The following is a 23059-nucleotide window of genomic DNA, read 5'->3' on the forward strand; positions in this document are numbered from 1 at the left end:
TATTTGTTGAACAGAGGAAATTGTGATCAAAGTTGGTAATTGAAACCTGTTGGAATTGTTATCGATCTCTCAGTGGTTAGGCATCTTGACTATAAAAGTCATTTTTACATAAAAGCAAATAACTTAATTAGACAAAGCAATTTATTGACAGTTATTGCCAACGAGATTTTAAAATGAATATTCAGCCATTAAACAGACCAGCTAGCCCTACCTCCCTTAGAGGCTTTCACAGTGTCAAGCAAGGATGGCATCATTTCATATAGTTATTGAGGTCCCTCGAGAAATTACACCCTTGCCTATAGCGCAGTCTGTTTTTGGACCCGTGGTGCACGAGTTATCAAGGGAGTGGTGTATATTGCTCTTCTCATGCTCAGATTATGCTTTTTTGCTGCTTATATTAGTAATAATTATGCTTATACCTTTATAGGGTGTTAGCACATGTGAACCTACAACAAAGCAGTTCAGGTTAACATTTAATACAATTTTCATTTGACTGGGTACCCAGGTAACTGATTGATAGGACTGACAAGTTCCTGGTAGAAATTTCCCAAAATTTTGACCTCTCTACATATGGGCGGATATGCAAATAGTTTAGGAATAATTAATCTAATTGAAAACCATACATAATGAAATCTTTCATTTAAATATTTTAATCTAAGAGGAAAACAACTCTGTTGTAACATAATAAAAAAAATCTTTAAAAAACTTCACTAAGTATTGTATTGTCATTTTTGGGGGATAATTTTTGTAATTATTACTTATAAGTGTATTATTGCAGATAATATGTGTTTGAAAGAAATAAAATATATTAAAGATGCAAATAATATTAATACAGGGACATAAAAAAAACGATCCATTTATATAGCCTGGACTAAATGTCGCATCTTATGTCATGTGGCATGTATTTGGCGAATGGAGAACTTACCAATGGAGAACTTGCTTAGGGAAAACTAGCCCTAGAATGGATGGTGAATTCACTCCAGGCTGACTGAAGAGAGAGAGAGGGAGAGAGAGAGAGAGAGATAGAGTTAGAGAGCTTCTTTCCAGAAGTGAGAGAGCTTACTTGTATACTGATTAAGACTGTCAAATTTATACCTTAAGTGTTCGCAAAGAAATCAATTAGTTATCATTAATAATATCAATTCTCAAAGAAGATGAAATTGTCAATAAATACTGGCATAGTTATCACCAATTTGCTTCATGTACCAGTTGCATAAGCTCCAGCAGGTGAAGCTTAAAACGTAGGTAACATTGCATGTAGAAATAAGAAAGCGCTGGATTTTACACCTCAAAAGCATCTTACATAGTTGATTGAGGGGGTAGGGGTGCTGATGCACATCTGTGAAGTTAGTGGACAAACAGATGGAGTGAAGCTTTCAGATACTCATATTTAAGTTATTCTAAGCCAGGTTTGTTTCTATAAAAAAGGGTATTTGGTGATATAATTTCGTTATTACTAAAAATATGAGGCAAATATTAAATTCCTAAGAAAATAATTGGGATCATTTAAAATAAATAGTTAAATAGACAGTTACAATGTTTTTTTGGGATGGAGACAAAGCTTATGAGGTAAATTATCAGATATATGCTGAAATAAATGAGGCTGCACTTAAGTTGTTACTATCTAGGATACCACAAAGATTATTATGTTATCTTGTTTTTGGTAAGTTTCAAACAAACAAGTCTGATATAACACCACAAAATGGTGACATTACTATAGTACAAGTCACATGGGTCATGTATGCGCATTTACTCATTTTTAATTAAATATAAATTCTTTTAAAATTTAACCCTAATTTTATTTAACCAAAGTCTATTCAATCCTAGTTACTGAATGCTCTCCACCTTAACTGTGTCCATGAATCTTCCAGACAAATATCTATCGCTATGGACTTTTACAATGGTGGCCATGTACTGAACTTGGGTCAAAATAAGAACATGTCCAGTGTAATCATCACAATCGAGGGTAGTACGAATTTGTTTATCAATATGTGTAGCTTTCATTGTGACATCACGGTGCGCACCATTCAATCCAGATTATACTGGATCACACCTTTAGGTTCATTTTGTCAAAATATATACGTACTTTAATATTGATTTTGCCGCTGGGACCTCTTGGGGCATCGAAATAATGTCCTTCCAAAGGGATATGGATGTATAAGAGTCTAAATGAAGTGAATACTTGCTACTCAAAGGTATGTATAATCAAAGTATAAAAAATGGCACCAATTACGGAAATAGTTGGTGCTGAATGCCTACATGTCTTACGTGACTTGTACTATATAAACAAAATCAACAAAAGCAAAACGTTATTCTGCAATGACCAGCAATAATAGTCCAACATACACAGGGCATAAGTAAACACTTGCTATAGAAATGAACAGGTGTGTGTGTGTGTGTGTGTGTGTGTGGTATATTTGAATTTAAGTGTGATTAAGTCCTAAATGATGTATGTATGTGTATATGATATGTTTGCATCATGGCAGTTTATAGTGATGTCTAGCACTGGAGCATCATGCCTCAGACATGTAGCATGATGTATCTCGGTTATTCGGTAACTGAACAATTCAAGAGGCGATCATATAAAGCGGTATCCATCATTGGGCGATACCTCTAAATTAGTATCTATGATCTTCGGGACACTTTTCCTGACACTTGGAATGATGATTTCTCCAAGTGACAGGTTCTCCATGGAGCTAGTCCTACATGTAAGACCATGACGCTGACATTTATGTTTTGGGCGTCAGGACTAGCACTAAAACAAAACCAACTTGTGCAGTGTCTTACATTGTAGAACTATTCATAGGGCGAGTAATCCCAAGGCGAGTTCTCGACTATTCCTGCAGCACGAACCATGGATACAATGAAAAATTCAATAGCTAGTACTGCAAGTAGCTAACATAAAACCCAACCATAATCAACGTTTCATTTGTCAGGGACCAGACCCATGTGATAGAGACCCCAGTTCATGAAAATGATTTAATTTTTCAATTGAAAGGGATTAATCATTAGAAGATCCATGACAAACTAGTTGAGACATTACAAGATCCATGAAACATTCGTTGAGATATTGCACGATCCAATAAAACTAGTTGAGACGTTACAAGATCCATGAAAAATTTGTTGAGACATCTTGACATCAAAGATAAGATCTTTTAAGGAAAGAAATGCTAACTAGGGACATTTTACAGAATTGATCAAGTCATGAAGCATGAAAATAGATTACCCACGGTACGAATGGCCGTGGTGAATTGGAGGTGGTTAACAAACCGATGCAATAAGATGCCGGTTAAATACTGTTGGCATTTATAAGGAATTCATTGAAGATTCTTTCAAAACAAATTGATTAACATGCACGATTGAAAAATATGTACTGAACTAGCACCAGAAAAGTGTGTAGTGAATTGAACTGAATGGGCTTTGTATGTTTCTCTTTGCTTTTTTTTTTTCTTCTTAAATTTACAATTACTATAAGAAAATATTTCATTCATTTTGTACGACGAATGACTTAGTTTTACAAGCAGGGACATGTGTGTTATGGACAAGCTATAATGTCAAAATTATCGATGTTTTCTTTTCATCTTTTTTAAAGCAAACTTGTTCCAAATAACAAAACACAAAATGTCAACGTTTTTCCACCGAATGAACACATCCTTAACTCATTAAATTCTCCAATAAACCATTATCATATATGCTATTTTATACATGGAGAAAAGAAGGAATGTATACACAAACTAACCTTCTACGTTTAGTTTTCGTGAACTGAGTGTTATGCATCTTACGCATTTCCTAAACTGTTCTTATCCTGATATTTAAGTACGTATTTTCGATTGTTACGGTGGCAAAAGAACTACAACTTTAGAACTTCTATAATTCAAATGCCGTTTTAAAATATAAATAGAAATTGATATAAAACAATATCATCGAATTTACTATAATTCCAGATTAATGTTCAAGAATATTATTTTACAAACACTGTCTTTCTAATGAATTATAATTTAAATGAATAATTCCACCCAAGATGAAAAGGGAAGAATGAGCAATTTCTATTGAACAACAATATATAAGACACAAAAATAGAACAAGGATGAAGGTCAAAAGTTCATTTCTAGAACATTCTAAATTGCCAACAAGATAAGGTCTATAACTAAAACTATAATATAGAAAATTACAAACATCAGGTACGTCAGGTTTATCCATGTGCGAGTTGTAATGTCCTAGACTCATTTTCATTACAGTCAGTCGTAAGAGTGGCAAACGTATGTTACAGTTAAATCCTGTTTATGTCTTCGTAACAGACCCTACAACTGGAAATATTTCATGATTCAATTACTACCACCAATATATTATAAACACATCAGCAGTGAGTAGCCTAAAACTGTAGTTAGGGAATTTACTGGAAAGATAAATTGCACCTGTGATCAGTGGACTCATTTTGTAATTTTATGTGCATTTAATTTGCATTGTTTGTTATTGAGTTTTTATAAATATTTTTTATTTCATTACATGCTATTATAATATACCATTGTATGTTGGATCTGACCTTGTCCAAAACTGAATTTATTCCTGCTTGACCTGAATTGAATTATTTCTGTAAACAACTAATACATAGTTTAATTATTATCTATGTGTATGAGTTTAAAATCAGAAATATTATTAATAGAAGTAAATATGTTTATTTAGGTCTCGGTCTCGGTTTTGGATTTCCTTAGATTATTTCATATAATCCCGATTTGTTTCTTATAATAATTAATATTTTTGTTTTGTAAACATCAGGCTCATTCCAGATGGTTTTTCTTTCATTTTTTAAAATAGTTATATTTAAGAAATGCTAATTGTTTCTAAGGTCAAGGAGAGAAATATATAATATTTTAGCTGAGAGGATTGTTCAGTCTAAATTTAAGATCCAGCACTGTCAAGTTTTATTATATGTTGTGTCCAGTAGGCAATACATTTATTTCTTCAAATTATTGTATTAGAGTCATTGTTTTCTCTGGAAATACAAAAGTGTTTTGATAAAATTATTGGATAGAGACATTCACTGGAATTTATAGTCAATTCAAACCTCGAATTATATTAATGATGTTCAACAAAATACTGTTGGCACATCAACACTCTACAAGGTACCACAGACACGTCCTCTCCTTCAATTTTGCATTTATTCTGGACTGCTACTGAATATGTTTCAGGACCTTAGGACTTGTGTCTGCAATTCTAGGAATTTTTTGGTATTTAATTCGCAATTCCGAAAGTTCTTCTTTTTCATTTTCAGCTTGTGTTCTAGGGAAATAAAGAAATTATTGATTGATGCTTTTCACTCTTTTCTGTAACTTATTTTAAGAGCATCGACTCGTAACAGTTAGAACGCTTAATGAGTATACGAGCGGAGGAATTGAAGATTTGAGACTGCTCTTACCCTCCCAACCCATGATTCAGCAACAAGAATTACGAACACAGCAGCAAGAATTATTATGACAACAGAACACAGCAGTACAAAATGACAGAACAAATTAGCAGCATTTTTCTAATTATTGCAGCAACTATTGCAGCAACAACAAAAAGAACAATATAAATTATCAAGATGACGAAAATACAACAAAGACATATAGCATCAGGATCGGAAGAATTTGGAGAACAACAAAGCAAAACAAGAAAATAATTTCAGATGCGTCATTGGTAAGAGCAGGTGCTGTGCTTGTTCAGCAACAATGAAATAAACACAGAATGACAAGATTTGCAAGCCATAATTGCTTGATACTGAGAAATGGTATTCGCGAACTAACAAATGCTTTGTCTCTAGTATGGGCTTGAGAAACGTCCCATATGTGTGTATATATATATATATATATATATATATATATATATATATATATATATATATATATATATATATAGCTGAGTTAGACCATTACTAACCATAAACCTCTTGCACAAATCGAAAGACGGGTTCTGAGAATTTAACCCTACAGGTATAAAGACAGATAAAATATATTCTTTATCGCGTCTGTTGAAAGAGACAACTGGGAAGTTCATGGAGAGGGATATTACCTTAAAGTACATACGTCTTTTAGCTCAGGAAGCTACACGATTAGGGATGAATATGCATGAATATTATAAGGCACCGTAGGATGGTCCTTAGCTGGGGGAAATTCGAGACGGATTACCAGACAGTAAATGGTATAGTGCAAAGAGTATTTACTAATTCGCAGTGCAATGAATGCTGTAGGCGAACTGGTACTATGTGGAACACGAATTGCAATTGCAAAATATTTGCGTGAACAGATTCTTGAGTTGAGAAAGGTAAAGTAAGCACGAAACATCGCTTATGGCCAAAAGTATGGACATTAGTGAAGCTGAACCGATGACACGAACTATAATGTCAACCCGGCTGTATCAACATTTTGCCGCTGATACTCTGGGACCGCTTCCCGCCCGTGATTAGGTATTTGCAGTCGTACATATCTGTAGTCATGGGTGACTAGTCTACGTTGTTTGAGACTGAGTTTAACAAATGCCTAGAATATAACATCGTTGTTATCCAAGATACTTCTTACTCATGGTTTACCAATTTCTGTTGAAACTGATATAGGTCCTCAGATTATAAGTGAGCATTTTAACACCTGTAGCTGAAAACGGTATTGCTCACCGCAAACCAACCCCGTTGTGGCCACAAGCTAATGAATAGGTTGAGAGACGAAAGCGCAGTATCTTAAATTGTAAAAACATTGCGCAAGGAGCACATCGTGATCAGAAGTCAGATACGCAATCGTATTTGTTTATGTTCCATTAATGTTTTCAACATCAAACATTCAGTTAACCAACCCACCCATAAACATGGTCACATTTTAGACTGGATTCTTCACAGACCCGATGATAACATTTAACGGTCCTTCCTGGTATCCCATTACACTGCATCAGATCACCTCTGCATTATATGCCCTCTTGACGTATCAGTCCCTAACCCCAACTTTATCTGCTACTAAGAGATACCTCCGTATGATAAATATAATCAAACTAATGCACGACATCCAAGCTAGCCTAACAACTTGCTTACCTCCTACCGCAGAAAAGCTCGATAACTGCCTGCGTTCATTGTTTGACAAACATGCCCCAGCTACCAAGTGCAGAGTATCAATTCAAAAGTGTTCTCCATGGTATAGCAGTGTGAGGGACCAGCTTCGAACTGCTAAAAGAGACCGCCGTAAAGTTAAGAGGCTCTGGCTTTCCTCCAGACTCACTATTCATAAGTAAATATATGAAGCCGCTAAGAATAATGTCACAAATATAGTCCATGCAGCGAAATCAGCACACTACACTACCAAGATCATGTAAATTTCCAGCTGCAAAGAGCTCTTCGAGATTACTAACAAGCTAATGTCAAGGAACAAATCTACACCACTTCCAACTATCTTCTCTCCAGTCGACCTTCTGGACATGTTTGCAAATTTCTTCCGTGACAATGTACAAACCATTAGAGATAAGCTTGACACCACAATTTCAATTGATTCGTCGTCATCATAGAGTTGGGATACAGAATTTGAGCGGCAACCATTAGCATCATTTGAACCTGTCTCTATGGATTTCGTACGTTCAATCCTGATGAAGAGTAAACCAAAGTCATGTGAACTTGATCCAATTCCAACATCACTGCTGCTTGAGTGCTTAGATCCAGTATTGCCTACACTAACTGATGTTATTAATACCTCTCTCTCATCCAGTGAATTCCCATCATTTTTCAAAACTGCCAATGTAAATCCTTTGCTGAAGAAACCAACACTAGACCATAACGATTTAAAGAACTACCGCCCAGTTTCTAATCTTCCATTCATATAACAAATCTTCGAAAAGGTTGTTCTATCCCAGCTTGTATCTCATCTAAATTCAAACAGTCTTTTTAGCAATGTACAATCTGCATATCACCCTTGCCACAGTACTGAACCTACTCTTCTAAAAGTAGTTAATGACATGATTACAGTCCTCACCTTCCTTGATTTGTCTGCAGCATTTGACACAATAGACCATGATATATTACTTCACCATTTCCAGCATGTATTTGGCATTCATGATACAACCTTACTATGGTTCAAGTCATACTTGGTCAACAGGACACAAATTGTATCTGCAAATGGAATACACTCTAGCCCAGTTGATCTATGTTGTGGTGTTCCACAGGGGTCTGTTCTTGGACCTGTTCTCTTCATTCTGTACACTCACTCGCTCTCAAGTGTCATAGATCATCATCCAGTGTCTTACCAATTGTACGCTGATGACACCCAAATATACAAATCTAGCCACCCAACTTAAGTTGATGCTACCATCCAAGGTGTAGAGAGGTGCATTTCTGATGTGAAATCATGGATGACATATAACAATTGCAGATGCAGATGAATGATGATAAAACGGAGGCCATTCTGATCACAACACAAAGACTTTATCATTCATATCCTTTACCTCAAACAATAAATATCAGCAACATCAACATTAAATTCACACAATCAGGACGAAACCTAGGTGTTACTCTGGACAGTATTCTCACATTGCACCAACATGTCATGAACATATGCAAGGCTGCATATCTTGAGCTGAGACGCATCAGCTCAATTCGCAAATATCTTTAAGTTGATGCCACTAAAACACTTGTGTGTTCATTGGTACTTTCAAGACTGGAGTATTGTAATTCAGTTCTCTCTGGTTCATGTCAATATCTGCTCCAGAAACTTCAAAAAGTTCAAAACACAGCTGCTCGATACATACTCAGAGTACCACGATCATAGCACACCTCCCCGCTGCTCTGTACCCTACACTGGCTATCCATTCGATCCAGAATCAAACACAAAATTTGTTCTGTCTGCTACATTTCACTGTCAGACTCTAGTCCAACATACCTATCCGACCTCCCCCATGTGTAGACACCAGCAAGATACTTACGCTCCTATTCTGACAATCGTATACTCATTATTCCCATTATCAAAACAAAGTCATATGGACAGCGTTTGTTTTTGTTTTTTTTTTCTTTTTTTTTTTTGCATACCATTGCCCAGCAGCGTGGAATGAATTGCCCACTGAACTTAGACACAAAGACACAGTGATCACATTCAAGAGGGCTCTCAAAACTCACTTATTTCGACTGCAAGAACAAACTTAAAGACCTAATAATGTTTCCTACCTTAAATATTCTCAGCATGTTTTTTTTTTTTGTTCTCTGTGCTACGTTTCACTGTCAGATTCTAGTCCAACATACCTATCAGACCTCACCCATTTTTACACACCAGCAAGATACTTTTTTAAATATTTTTTTTCCAATTTCATGGTGTTTTTTTTTTTTGTAATCATAGCATTATATGTTTTTATCTTATAGGTGTTGTCTAATATTGTAAAGCGCTTAGAGCTTCTAAGATTAGGCGCTATACAAAGTCCGTATTATTATTATTATTATTATTATTATTATTTGGATAGTCATACATTTATATTTATTCGTGTTTTTATACCTTTTTCACTGCTTTGTTATTTCGTTTCCTTCTAAACAGAGGAAGTTATGTAGAATGTGTTACGCTAATTTTGATAAAGACCTATTGCTTAATGGATACAAAATAATGTGTTCTCCGTCAATATTGCAGATGAATATTGAAAAATATAATATAGACATTATCATGCCGGCGAAACTTCGATGGCTTTTTGTGTTAGTTTAATCCAATGGTATCGTTTCAGTTCGTAAGCCAAACGCTATAAGGTCGGACGTCAACTAAGATCTAATACAGTGCCAAGCATTTTCCATAAACCTCAATGTTGACTTTTTACGAAGCACAGGCCCATTCAGGGCTCAGAGAGGATCGGGTCATTTCGATTTGTTTGGGGCCTCTAAGCCCTGTTTATTTTATGATTTGGATATTTTTTGAATCCCAAAAGAGACCTATTTATTTAATTATAAAAATATTTAAAGGACAATTAACTGTACAACAAAATATATTTCTTATTTTAAGAATTATTTATTGAAACAAAACTTTTGAAAGCCAATTACGGTTGAGGCCCGGGCCATGCCTTCCTGCCACCCCTCCAATCTGAATGGGCATGGTGCCAAATTATATCACTATGAGCAACCTTAGATTCTTAATATGACAAGTAGAAAACCATATACATCACGGCGCTTTAGAGAGGACAACTCTACCGGAACCCAACATATATATCCAGTCAAAGGGATACATGTTCACGATAAGAATCCCTTTAGAAACCAAACGAGCATGAAAACACATTATCTATAAATGAATCAATACAGTCTTGCTTAAAGCCAGTAGACTGACAAAAGCTCCAGGTCCCCTCTTATATCTCTGTCTTTCTGTCTCATGATTCTGCACTGCAATGATAAAATAAGATCTGATTCACAAAATGCTAGGCGACAGATCTCGTTTTCTTTCTATAAATAGTTCTCACTTTAAGCACAAATTGCATAAATTGATCGTAGTGACTGAATGCATCGGAGATGTGTCTTGTTTACTATAGCTTGTCTTAAATCTACCGTGTACAAAAATCGAATAAATAATCTACGTGACACAAGGCTTGTAAAGTAAATCAACAGGAAGTTAAGGTAAACAAAACCGCAAAATTGAAGAAAAAATCTAAATATTAGCAATTAAACTTAGTAAAGAGACCACGAGAGATCTTGGGTTTTGTATATTTATGTATACATTGTATGTTGTGTTTTGTTATTGCTGCAATGGGCCTCTTCTTCGACATCCTGGTTAATTATGCAGTACACATGTGAACAGGTAGACGAAACACATAGTTGTAATAAGGAGACACTGGTAAGTGCATTAATTTTCTTTCATTTCCAAAGAAGCCGATCTTGTATTTATGTGATATTACCAAAGGAAAGAATTTTTCTTACATTCACCAGTCATCAAGTCTCAAAAGCAAACTGTAATAGCAAAATGAAATGAAAGTGGTAAGATGGAAATATTGTCATTTTGTTATTGTATTTCTGTTCTGTCATATCTTGAAATGCCGAACTTGTATGTATATGACATCATTTACGGAGATAATTTTGCTTACATTCACCGATCAACAATTCATAAAGAAAATATGTATTAGCAAAATGAAATGTAAGAGGTAGAATGGGATTATTGTCAATTCGATCTCGGTTTTCAGCCATATTTGTTTGTATTTAGTGTAATAAAAAAAAGTTCAAATCGGTCCATTGTGTTTAACACAATACGGTGAGGGGAACATCGCGTCAAAAATATTTTAAAAAAACATAATATTATCATCGCTAGCAACAGGCGAAACACATTTACGATGCTAAAGAGCGTACCGGGTTTTCGGCCGTGGGTTCTGATAATGCTTTATGGTAGAGGTGCGCGGTATTACCGGTATACTGCGGTATTTATTTCATTGTACTGGTACTGCAGTAGTTTCCTCAGTAAGAAATGTACGGAAATTCCCGAGTAAACTCGTACAAAATTACTGATACTAAAAACCTATTTTCATTTTTCATGATTAAATAATTGCCAAAATTATTACTTGCTTCTTTACGAAATACTTTTGCTGTCACGGTTTAATTTAAAATCTTAAAAAAATAATTATATTTTTTAACCTTTAATCACATTTGACACGTATCAAATATGCCAGCATTGCGGCCAAATGGGATGTCGTGAAAAATATTTGGGCAAAATCCAACTTTTAGAAATAAATAGGATGAAAAAAGAAGAAAAGGTCATTTATTTAATAGCATATGTTTATGTGTTTAATACATGTATTTCTTTGCAAGACCAGGAATCGTCAGAGGATTTTAGAGAACTGTTGTTTTCTGTTTGAATGCTACTTAATTTCTCAAATGCACTAAATAATTTATCTTTTGCTGAGTGAGTGTCCTTATGTTTATTGGCTTTCTCTCTCTCTCTCTCTCTCTCTCTCTCTGATAAACAGCTAGGCACGGGTTTAAGCGTCCCAGTTAAAGCTTCTCTGCCTATTACATCAGTAGTGTAGCTTGTAAATTGTAAGCTTCGCTGTAAACACTTCCTATTATAAGGGCTATTGGTAATGCTCAATTCAGTACAGGTGGGTGGGGGTTGGTACTCTGATTGTGAAGAAATTGCTAAAACGCATGGCAATAGTAATGTCCAATTTCTTTCAGTTAAGTATCATGTACCATTAAGCAGTGAGTGTGAAAGAATAACTTATAATAAAAAGAATTTCATACATTTGTATCAACAGACTTTGATGCAGTGTACAGCAATTTGGAGTCTGTATGTATATAAACGAAATGACAATGGCACGTATGAATAATCAATTTAGTGACAAGGAGAATTAAATTTTTAATAAAACTTTGAGAAATTGAATAGGAACTCTTTTTAGGCACATACTGTTTGCTTGTACAATTGTTTCTAGTCAGCCCTGACCAACCATGACCGTACTTCCTAAAACAAGGTACGAATGATTGTATTGGCCATAAGCAACATTTTATGATGACGACAGTAACACACATCTTCATGCAGTCTTGTAATTCGTAATAATAATGACGTCATTCTAGTCCCATTGCTTTTCTAAGTGATATTTGCCACGTGCATTGTCTGTAAGGCCCAATGCATATGAAAAGCGTAACGCTCGTTACATCTTGCTTAGTCTTCATAAAAAATGACACTTACAATGCAATAGCTCAATAATATTTCACTGCCTTGATCTACAGCGTGTAAAAAACAAAATCGTATTGCCTATTTTAACTCATATAATTATATTTTCCGCAAAACAGACTGTGCCTAAACATTTCAATGACAGTTATTACTATATTTCTTTAAACTCAGGACGTACTATACGTGATATTTGACTATACCGTACCCATCCACACGTTGAGCCAATAGCCCTTAATCAACAAGTTTTGTAATGTCAGAACAAAGCCCTTTAGCGGTTGTCAGCTGTAGTCTATTTAATCATCCACATTTCGGTATAATTTTTAGATGACAACATATACAACAGTTTACATAAACAAAGCGAATTAGCCTACTGCGAGTATAATTTATTGACAATTTAATTAGGGGGTTCCGATATTCTTTTGAGTATAGATAGTTTATTTCCTTTATCTAACTATAAATATTGAATATAATGGAGATAGTATGGTGTCATTCGTCTTTAAATCAGAGCAAGCTATTTTTAGAAGTTATTTGAGACCCGGAAATGGAAAAGAACCCACGATGTCCCTACCCCGGAAAATTACATTGCTGGTACACAATATAATTACGATATATTATGGTACATATCACAGTATATTCAAACATATCTTAACAACTGTGTCGTTGATTAAATGGTTCAGCAGTAAACAATTGTTGATAAACTTACTCAAAAGTACGCAAAATCCAAACTATTAATTGAGTGTTTAACTGCCTTTTATGAAAAATTGACAAGAAATGAGGATTTCATTAGACCAAAAAAGAAGATCAAATAATGTATATTACAGTGCTTAAGATTAGTATCGATGCAAATATGACTTTACTAAACTGAGGCATTCTTGCCTGAGTAGAAACAGGAAAGAAAACGTGCTGGAGACGACTTTTTAAAATACAATTAATTTGTAAGTCATTTATCTGATATATCTACTTAGACACTCAATGTATATTCTTCGTACCTTTCATAAACTGATGACTAAGTGAATCCATTAGCAATTCGATATGATCTCCTTCAGTAATGTTGAAAACTTTAAAATAACATTACTTAATCTTTCAAAGTAAATGGTATATTCCTGTATTTTTTCAGATCGACGATTCTGATTTTTCATTGGTGCAGCTGTATAAAAAAACATATATACCAACATGAGTGCCGGGAATAACTTTCTTCGTAAGTACGATGAATTCTGCAACAGGTGTCTAGGGTAACAAATTCTCCTGATTGTTATATTTTCATGTTAGAATTGCAAGAATTCCATCGGAAGGATACAAAACCAAATTAAAAATAGCAGTAAGAAGAAAGAGATAAAAAGTGATTCTCAATTTGCTGATAGTCAAATTGTCAATATAGAAAAACAGCGTACGTTTTTCACAAAATCGTTATCATTGGCAGGTGCCATATAGTGTTCACACTTGCAAGTTTTATTCATATAATGCCTAAATGGAATAAAAGTTAGCAGCTTTCTTTTGAAGAAAACAAAATTGGTATCTGCACAACCGTAATTCAAAGATTCTGTAATTGTAGAGTATAATATTGAGATAATTATTAGCTCTAGTTAAACATGTTAACTTGGATTTGAGTTCAGGACATTGGTTTTCCCCATGGGTATCCCTAGTGTACATAATATTTGCTATTTTCTTTATTAAAATTCAGGTAAAACGCCTGATCTTGTTGATAACGTATAATGTTCTAGAAATGATCCTGGTCCTCTTACAGTGTCGTAGATTACAATCTTATTGTTGTTTGCATTAGAATTACTCATTCCTACATCACACTAGTGGAATTAGTCCTTTAGCAGTGTTCAGTCTTAATCTGAGAGGGTTTATTCGTTTAAATTATTCATTGGCTTTACAAAGTGCTCATCGACACTTTTCGGACTCGGTCACTCTTTTGAGATAATTGTGGAATTCATTTAGAAACGTTTTGAATTAAACACATCAACACTATTCCAGACTATTGGTACATCAAGACATTCAAGATTGGACTTGATTCAAAACACCACTGATATTCATTCGGAATATTTTATAATTTTGGACTTGTGATAGAACCTTTAAGAATATCAGGGATTGAATTCACAATACTGTATGTTTTTTTTTTAAATTTTCACTTTGTATCGAAGAAAATAAATTATTTGCTGATTTTTACTGAACTTGAACTATGCCATTTTAATGCATCGGGACTCTTGGCAGACCAGAACACGCGTGGAACTGAACTTATTTTCGATTCTTTTGGACTCGATTATAACCTATTACGATTATTTTGGATTAAATTCATAATACTGTACGTTCCTCTTACATTAAGTTTCAAAAACTTGTTTATGTGGCTTATTTATGTTACTCAGTTTAGGCCATATACTTGTAATAATGTCACATTAAAACCAGTAAGAAAATAATGGTACAAGAAATATATTGTGTTTAGTGACTACATTTAAAACTTTTAAACAAATAATATGCCGTTCAAGGTAACATCTTCACTACACTGTAGTAGACCACGTATACCACGTGACTTTTTCGGCTCTTTCCACATTTTGAATAATTATTATCATTTCCAAAGAAAATTAAGCTCCCAAAAATCAACACCAACCGCATTTTGCAGAACTGTTCTCAAGATCCTTATTTTAATTATATATGGTATTTAATTTTATGAATCGAGCTTTTTCTAAATGATATTTTCCGAAAAGATTCCCATCCTCACTGTCGTGAGAATAATGACGAATATCAAAACTTGAGTATAGGTCCAAAAAACTATAACTTTTATTTATTCTCTTCAAACACTTTCATCTTTTAATAGGAGCAGAAATGGAAGTGAGTCCCGGATTACAGAATGCGATAGTGGTACATCACATCCTTCATATAGTTAGTCCAGTGTTGGTCATCATTTTCTATGTAGCAGCGTTGCCATTAGTTCCATGGCTATTGATGATTCTCATTTCGGTAAGAAACTACAGTCAGTGTTGTAACGTCAGTCACGGCAGTCGCCGTATTTAAATAGTAGTAGTAGTAGTAGCAGTAGTAATGTCAGTAGTGATGAACAGCTCCGGTGGCCTAAGTGGTTAGAGCGTCCGCCTGCGATGAGGGAGTTGCGTTCGAACCTCTGCCGAATCATACCAAAGACTTATAGAAATGGCGCTAGCAGCTGCCTAGACTGGCGCTAAGCATTAAAAGTCAGTGTTGAACCTGTAGAGGATAATGTGACTGGGCGGGACATGATGCTACATGTATGCGGCATGATGCTCCAGTTTTGTATGTATGTATGTATGTATGTATGTATGTATGTATGTTTTATTTACGAGCTGTTGTATGTATTGGTCAGAGACTGTATCAGAATTGAATCAGAAGATTATATGAAATTTATAACACCAATGAGAAATCCAATCAATCTTCAACTTTGTCAATTTTTGTTCTAGGCCGTCGTCCCTGTATTTTTGTTCATCATCTTCTGGATTGCATCGAAATGCAATTACGAGGACCTGCGTGCTATTCTTGTAAGTATTCATATGTTCCGTGTAAAGTTCCAGTAACGATAGCTTTATCCTTTATATATAATGCATATTCATTCCTCCATCATTAATTTAGATGAAACTGTCATTGTGGTTTAGATTTGCTGCCAAACAATTCCGAAGATTTCTACTACTAGTAAAAGCAAATATAGGGAAAACGTGTGCCGTTCACCGCAACCATGTCCACTATAACAAATACAAGGCATATACATTTTGAGTCAAAAATTTATATGTATAAGGAATTTCTGTATAAATTCCCACGAGACAGAGTAAAGATCTTTTTCAAAGTTAACTTGGAAAATAATAATACTCATGTATTTTTCTCTTGAAAAGCATATAATATCGTACATCAGTCTCACTATCTATCTCCATATATCGAACTCTTATAAAGCTATTTTAATTTTCATGCATTCATTTAAACAAATAGCATTTGAGTCTGCTAGCTATAGATGAGGAACCTTCAAATTTTCGAACATTAGCTGCATTTATTTTATCTTAGCGATAATGTAATAACTCTCTCCCTCTGTGGTACAGGTGAAGTCCCTTTTTGAATCCTTGATATATTGAATTAATAAAGAAAATGCTCATATATCCTTCGAAAAGAATTGACGAAATTCAATAGTGAATCCATTACTGCAATGACTGTTATTATTATTCATTTTCTTTATGCATCCTAAAGCATTTTGTACCCTCAATTTTTTTTTTTAAATTTATCTTTTGTCAATTAAGGAACCTCAAATCTTCCAACCGCTTCATCTAGTTTTATCTGATTTATGTTGTTATCGTATCTACTAAATAATGTATCATATCTTTCGTATTGGTTATTGTTTCCTTGATATAAAGTCGTTTTCCATGTTAAAAATGTTTTGTTATTTAGTCTCATTTTTCTGTCCATTTACGTTTGATGGTTAATTCAACCCTTCTACTTTCTAACTGCTTATTTCTTCGAGTTGAATGTTCACACTTTCAAGTATATCAAAAACTAAATGTGTTGACTTTGTTTTTAATACATTTTCCAAAATGTTCCATTTCCTTCAATATTTTATTTTATTCTTTTTCCACATTTCTTTCTTCTATCAGAGGAATGTTCTAAGCTGAGAGTCCCTATTTCTTACGAAGGATTTCGAATACTAATTAATAATCGAAAGTAATATTATTATTATTATTATTATTATCATTATTATTAGTTTTTTTTGTTATTGTTCTATACAGTATATTTATTTCTTTTAATTCTGTCTTTATCTTTTCAACATACAAGTGGTCCTTTAGCATTGAATTATTTAATCCCATTTAAATTCCCAAGGTTAGTTCGCTCAGTCAGTTAGATATTGATTTAGGGTTAAAATTTATGTAAATATTATACTAAGTGTTGAAGATAGGAAGTTATTTGTCGAAAGGGAATCAAGACATAGCATTAGTTGGGTTACATCTCTAACAGCTCCAAGATACTTGAACTTTTCTGTCAGACTCGAATGATAAGTTAGGAAATTCTGATAAGCTATTTCTGTATGAAGATATTGAAGCTAACCTCGGCCTCGAAGATTATTTCAACATTTTGTGTAACCATATTGATATATAAGCTTTGGCAAAACTCCAAAGTGTCATCTCATTATATGGGAATTTAAATTGTCATTAATGGAAACAATCATTATATAGAACTAAAATAATTGTATAGTATGTGTCAACTTGGGTATCAAAGAATACCATTTTCTTTCATTGTGCCCAGTGTATACTAACTTACCTTTAACCATTTTTAAAAAGAAATACTTCTGGAACAAACCATCCATGTATATGCAGCTTGAAACAGCTGGTTATAAGAAAACATTACGTTTAGGAGCTCCAGTTTTGAGGGAATCATTTAAAGAGAAAGAGACAGTCCAATTCAGTCATTTATTATAAGTTTATTTAAATTGTTCCATCCTTTCCTTTCCAGTTTTTGTTCGTCACCCAATCTGAATATCTGGTTAAGGTTAAACGTATATTTGATAACCATGCTGTAGAGAATAATCGATTAAATTGTATCGATTAAATTGTATCGATTAAAGTGTATTTAAATGTTCTTATGGATGTAAAGGAGTTCTGTTTTTTTTTTTTTTTTTTTTTTTGCTGTTCATTAAATTGCATGTGATGTACTTTATCTTATTACAGGTCCACTTTAACGCTTTCCTCAGTTCGCTGTGGTTCCTTGTATATTTTCCATTTTGCATCCTATGTTCGATGTTCACGGACGGAATGTTAATCATATTGGTCGCCATCATCACCGGCTTACTGAGTCTCAGCTCAGCGATTTTTGCAACTTACGGAATCTGGAAGTCTGCCCGAAATGTGGCTGTCAGTGCAAGATCTGCCAAAGACGAACACAATCATATGCTTGATCGCTTCCCGTCCCCATGGGAGGCACCAGTTACGTTTACCGACATTAATGACGTACGACTGCCTCAAGCCACTTATAATCAACCAAGGCTAACTGAGTGATAATGTTAACGTTTCACTGGCTAGGGGCCAAGTCTGTGTGATATAGGCCTTAATTCAAGCAAATGATTCAATTTTACATTTCAGAGGGCTTATATATCTGATCCATTTGTATTTATCTTTGATCATTTCTAAAGTTAGTTGAAAAAATAATTAGTCGGGACAATAGAAGACCCAAGCAAAACAAACTAGTTGAGACATTACAGTGTCTTTTAAAGAAGGAAAATGCTAATTAAGAAGTGTATTTAATATTTTACAGGATGGATTAAGTAATGAAGCATCACAATCGATTTCATACTGCATGAACGGCCGTAGTGAAGTGGAGGTCGTTAATATGTAACAAACCTTCAGCCTTCATGGCTTCGTGTATCCTGTCAAATATGAAATTCAATTTTTATCATTATAAATTGTTATCAAGTGAATAACGAATAATAACAAACAAATAAAAGATCTACATTTTAAACATTTTTTACAACTAATGTCAAAACACTTTAAAAGGACACATGAATGCATACGTTGTTATTCTTTAGTGATATGAATGAATAGCGTTTAGTTTCAGACGTAACATAATCCGATTTTAACCAATCAAAACCTTGTTACGTAGGCTTGATTAAAAGTTTCAATTATTAAGCTGTATGCATGTTTTGACTTTCAATGTTTAGCAGCAAAATATTAGAATTTACGTAAGCGGACAAACGTGAAGAAAAGGATTGCATCAGTACAAGAAATTAGCAGTCTTTTGACATATTGAATAATATCAAGGACTGATTTTAACCTTCTCTAAATTTAGGGTCGAAACACATATTTCGATGTAGCAAAGATTCCCAAACCACGCAGTTAGGTAACGAATTCCATGCGGTAGCATATCTCCTCCGTTGTTCAAATGTCAGAATACTTATACAAAATATCTCGAAATATCATATGGAACGAAGGAGTGGACAAAGCAACTTTTGCTATGTTGCTATAATTGCATATAAAAATGTCAGTTAGGATATATTTTTCATGGTATTATAGTTCAGAAGCACCTCAGAGTCAAATGAAACTTTAAATTGGGTTGTGTTCGATTTGTTTCAGAACATTAAATAGGCATACTTGATTAAAATGTAATGCATCCTTTGTTGATTATTTGTCATTGCATTCTCTAATTTGACATCTTTCGACACACTTTTCAACTTATACGGAGACCTGTTATGACTGGAAAATATCAACCATTGTTCAGTTTTTTAAACTTGATACCAAATGTCACATTATGTTTTCAGGGAAATATATATATGGATTGGAATATGAATTTCAATTTTTTTTATCGACATATCCTCAGCGTTATGAACTTAATGGTGCTTAAAATTCCGGTCACAAACCATTGATGTTCATAAGGAAGTCATTGACGATACTCGCATGCAAATTAATTTGTTGCACGATGGAAAAATATTTGCATTGAATGTGCAGTGTATGTTTTCTTTAAATGTATAATACAAATTTGGCATTCATGTTTAGACGACTAATGAGTGAGTGTTACAAGCAGAGACGTGTGTTATATGTGCAAGCTAGAATGTCAATTTTTTTGACGTTTTCGTTACATTTGTTTTCAAAAAGGAAAATTGTTTCTGGTAATGAAAAACATTCGGGCCAATTTTTCAGCAGTGAAATAATACACCCTAACCACATCAAATTTCCCACTGCACATTTCGCAAATAGTTGTATTCAAATTTGAAAAACATTCAGTCCAATGTTTCAGCAGTGAAATAATACACCCTAACCACATCAAATTTCCCACTGCACATTTCGCAAATAGTTGTATTTAAATTTAGAGTATTTTTGTCACTAAATATTAGGAATGAAGTGCATTTCCTGAACTGTTCTTTTCTTGTTAGTTAATTAAAACAAAATATAAAAACCTGCCTGGCACAAGAATTTTACATATTTTCATCTGCCATGGTTGCAATAGAAATACAACTTTAGAATTTTTATGATTCAAATAACATTTCAAACTATAAATATATTAGGCTGGAAAGGACGGTTATCGACAAAGATGATAATATTGTATGTAAACCCCTGTATGTAGTCTTAAGTACTAGTGTTGAAAACTACATCTGTCTCCATTTATTTACCTTGGTGTAGTGTTGATGTAAAATAGAGACTGTATCAAATAAGGTTCAATCATTATGAAGACAATAATCTTAAAACTCAATTTAGGTATACTGTACAGAGGAAGCTGTAATCTCCATTTGGGAATGTCTGTAATAGCTCATTACACCCCATAGTGGGAGCTGTAATCTCCATTTATGAATGTCTGTAATAGCTCACTACACCGCACAGAGCAGAGGTTCCCAAACCACGGCCCGCGGTCAACTTGTGGCCCGTCAGCTCTCAGAAAGTGGCCCGCGGGGTCTCTATATTTACTATCATGCATTTTAATAATTTCAAAAATTTATTGACTTTCAAATAAAGAAATAATAACTAGAAAAAAGTTGCAATAATGCGCGATCTACAGTATTCTAGAGTCTAGAATGTTATTTCTAAGAAATCGGTCATTTTGGTCGAGCACTCGGAGCTCCCTCGGCGTTCGATAATTCACTCTGCGCGTGGTTGTTGTGCTTGGATATAATTATCGAATGCGCCCGTTGAGTTAGCGAACGAAACTTTTGGAAATCCCCTTTTCCCAGCCTTGTCAACCAATCAGAGTGCGCAAGACGCCATGATGTCATCTGTTACAACTGTTGAGTAGTCTGCAGTTTCGTGTTGAAATTAGATTTTGCAAATAAAAATTTACCGTTAAAGCCGATAAGCATGAACGTGGATAACGTAGAATCAAACAATGCTAATAAGCGAAAACATGAGGACGTTGCTTGTCGTGAATTCAACGCAGATTGGACGGAGAAATTTATGTTTCTGCCTAGTCGTAGTGGTAAACCGGTTTGCTTAATCTGCGGATTTGATTTAAAACCGAAAATGACTGTAGTGCAGGACTGACACTGACTGCTTTTAAAGTTTTAGAATTTGGTTGATGAAAGTTAATATATTTAAGAATGATATTGCACGATTTTTATAGTTTTATAGACATTGATAAACATTTATAATTTTATAACGTTGTGGCCCGCTTAGTTACCGAAAATAGTAGATATGGCCCTCTACTTGAAAAGCTTGGAAACCACTGGCATAGAGGGAGCTGTAATCTCCATTCAGGAATGTCTGTAATAGCTCACTACACCCCACAGAGGGAGAGCTGTTATCTTCATTCATGACTGTCTTACTCGTAGGTGGAATGCAGCTCTATGTAACGTTTAAATCTGGAGCTAACCTGGTATTAAGTTATTAGTATTTCAAAGGCACTGCCTTCATTTTAAGATTAATACCAAACGTTCCACAAAGAGAACAAAATGCAGTCAGATAGTTGTTTCGTTCCCGTCCATCTCCAAGCAATGACTCTACTTGAACAATCGAATACGTCCTTCCTCCGCAGCCTTTTGTGACGCTTCCGTTGTAAACTGTCGGTTGGTGTTAACTTAAGCATATGACTTTACAAAAAGAAAGAACAATCGAAAACGTTCCTCCTCCGCAGCCTTTTGTGACGCTTCCGTTGTAAACTGTCAGTTGGTGTTAACTTAAGCATATGACTTTTAAGAAAGAAAGAAAAAATAACACACCTTAGAAATGAAATGCGAATTGCATTTCAAAAGCAGGTCACACGAAATTAAGACGCTTTATGATGAAACTCCTCGTTTGATAAAAGCATTGAGTTTTGCCGCTTTAACACTATACAAAAGGCAGCTAAAAAAGAAACTCAAAGTAAAGGACGTTTTTGGTTTGTTGGAAGAAAAACATTTTCAGCAGATTGCTTGGTGTTAATAATAAATAAATAAATAAATAAATAAATCACCAATTGAAACTGTATGAGACTATATGAAATTAAAATAAATTCCGTATTTGACAGGCAAGGCAAGATATGTCTTTATTGATTGGCTAAGTAAAATGATGCCAATTCACCCTGACAGAAATAAGGCTTATCACCAAAATATGTCTTTATCTTTGATAATTAACTCACATCTACTGTCTGTAAAATGTTATACTTGTACATTGATTGATTTGCTTTAAATGCATTTTTTTACACTCTTATATTTGTATGTTGATATATTTGCTTTAAAAGAATCTTGTTGCTCGTATTCATACCCATATTTACAATATAAGTGCACAATACTCATGCAATTCCTTTAGTGATTAAAGCATTTCATATTTGAGACTGATTTATGTTTACTTTCTATATGTTGTCTAAATAAAAACATTTTGCCCATTTGTGTTTGCTTGTAATATGATAAATCCCTATCACGCATAGAACTATTCACAGCACACGGATAGAAAGTAACTGTGCAGGAATATTTTAGGTGTGGGGTTTGAGAGGTAGGGTGGGGCAATCGAAAATTTGATTTCGAATATGGCCAT

At 34.2% G+C, this 23059-nt stretch overlaps 1 protein-coding gene across 3 annotated transcripts in view; it reads left to right on the forward strand.

The window, feature by feature from the left end:
• Positions 1–22857, forward strand: part of LOC149799081 (uncharacterized) — a 33441-nt gene extending 10584 nt beyond the window's left edge. Inside the window, exons 1-5 of one of the 3 annotated variants that reach the window (XM_089958068.1) lie at positions 10560–10582; positions 13741–13821; positions 15442–15584; positions 16058–16135; positions 18299–22857. In XM_089958068.1, the coding sequence (XP_089814194.1) occupies positions 13797–13821; positions 15442–15584; positions 16058–16135; positions 18299–18625 (573 nt within the window). In that variant the 5' untranslated portion in view covers positions 10560–10582; positions 13741–13796 and the 3' untranslated portion in view covers positions 18626–22857. Of the gene's footprint in view, positions 1–10559; positions 10583–10644; positions 10800–13740; positions 13822–15441; positions 15585–16057; positions 16136–18298 lie in introns of those variants that run through there. The other 2 variants (XM_089958066.1, XM_089958067.1) reach the window with 2 other exon arrangements.
• The last annotated feature ends 202 nt before the right edge of the window (positions 22858–23059 follow it).

Source organism: Sinohyriopsis cumingii, chromosome 5 (genome assembly GCF_028554795.1).
Source record: "Sinohyriopsis cumingii isolate HCF-2022 chromosome 5, ASM2855479v2, whole genome shotgun sequence".
Lineage (NCBI taxonomy): Eukaryota > Metazoa > Mollusca > Bivalvia > Unionida > Unionidae > Sinohyriopsis > Sinohyriopsis cumingii.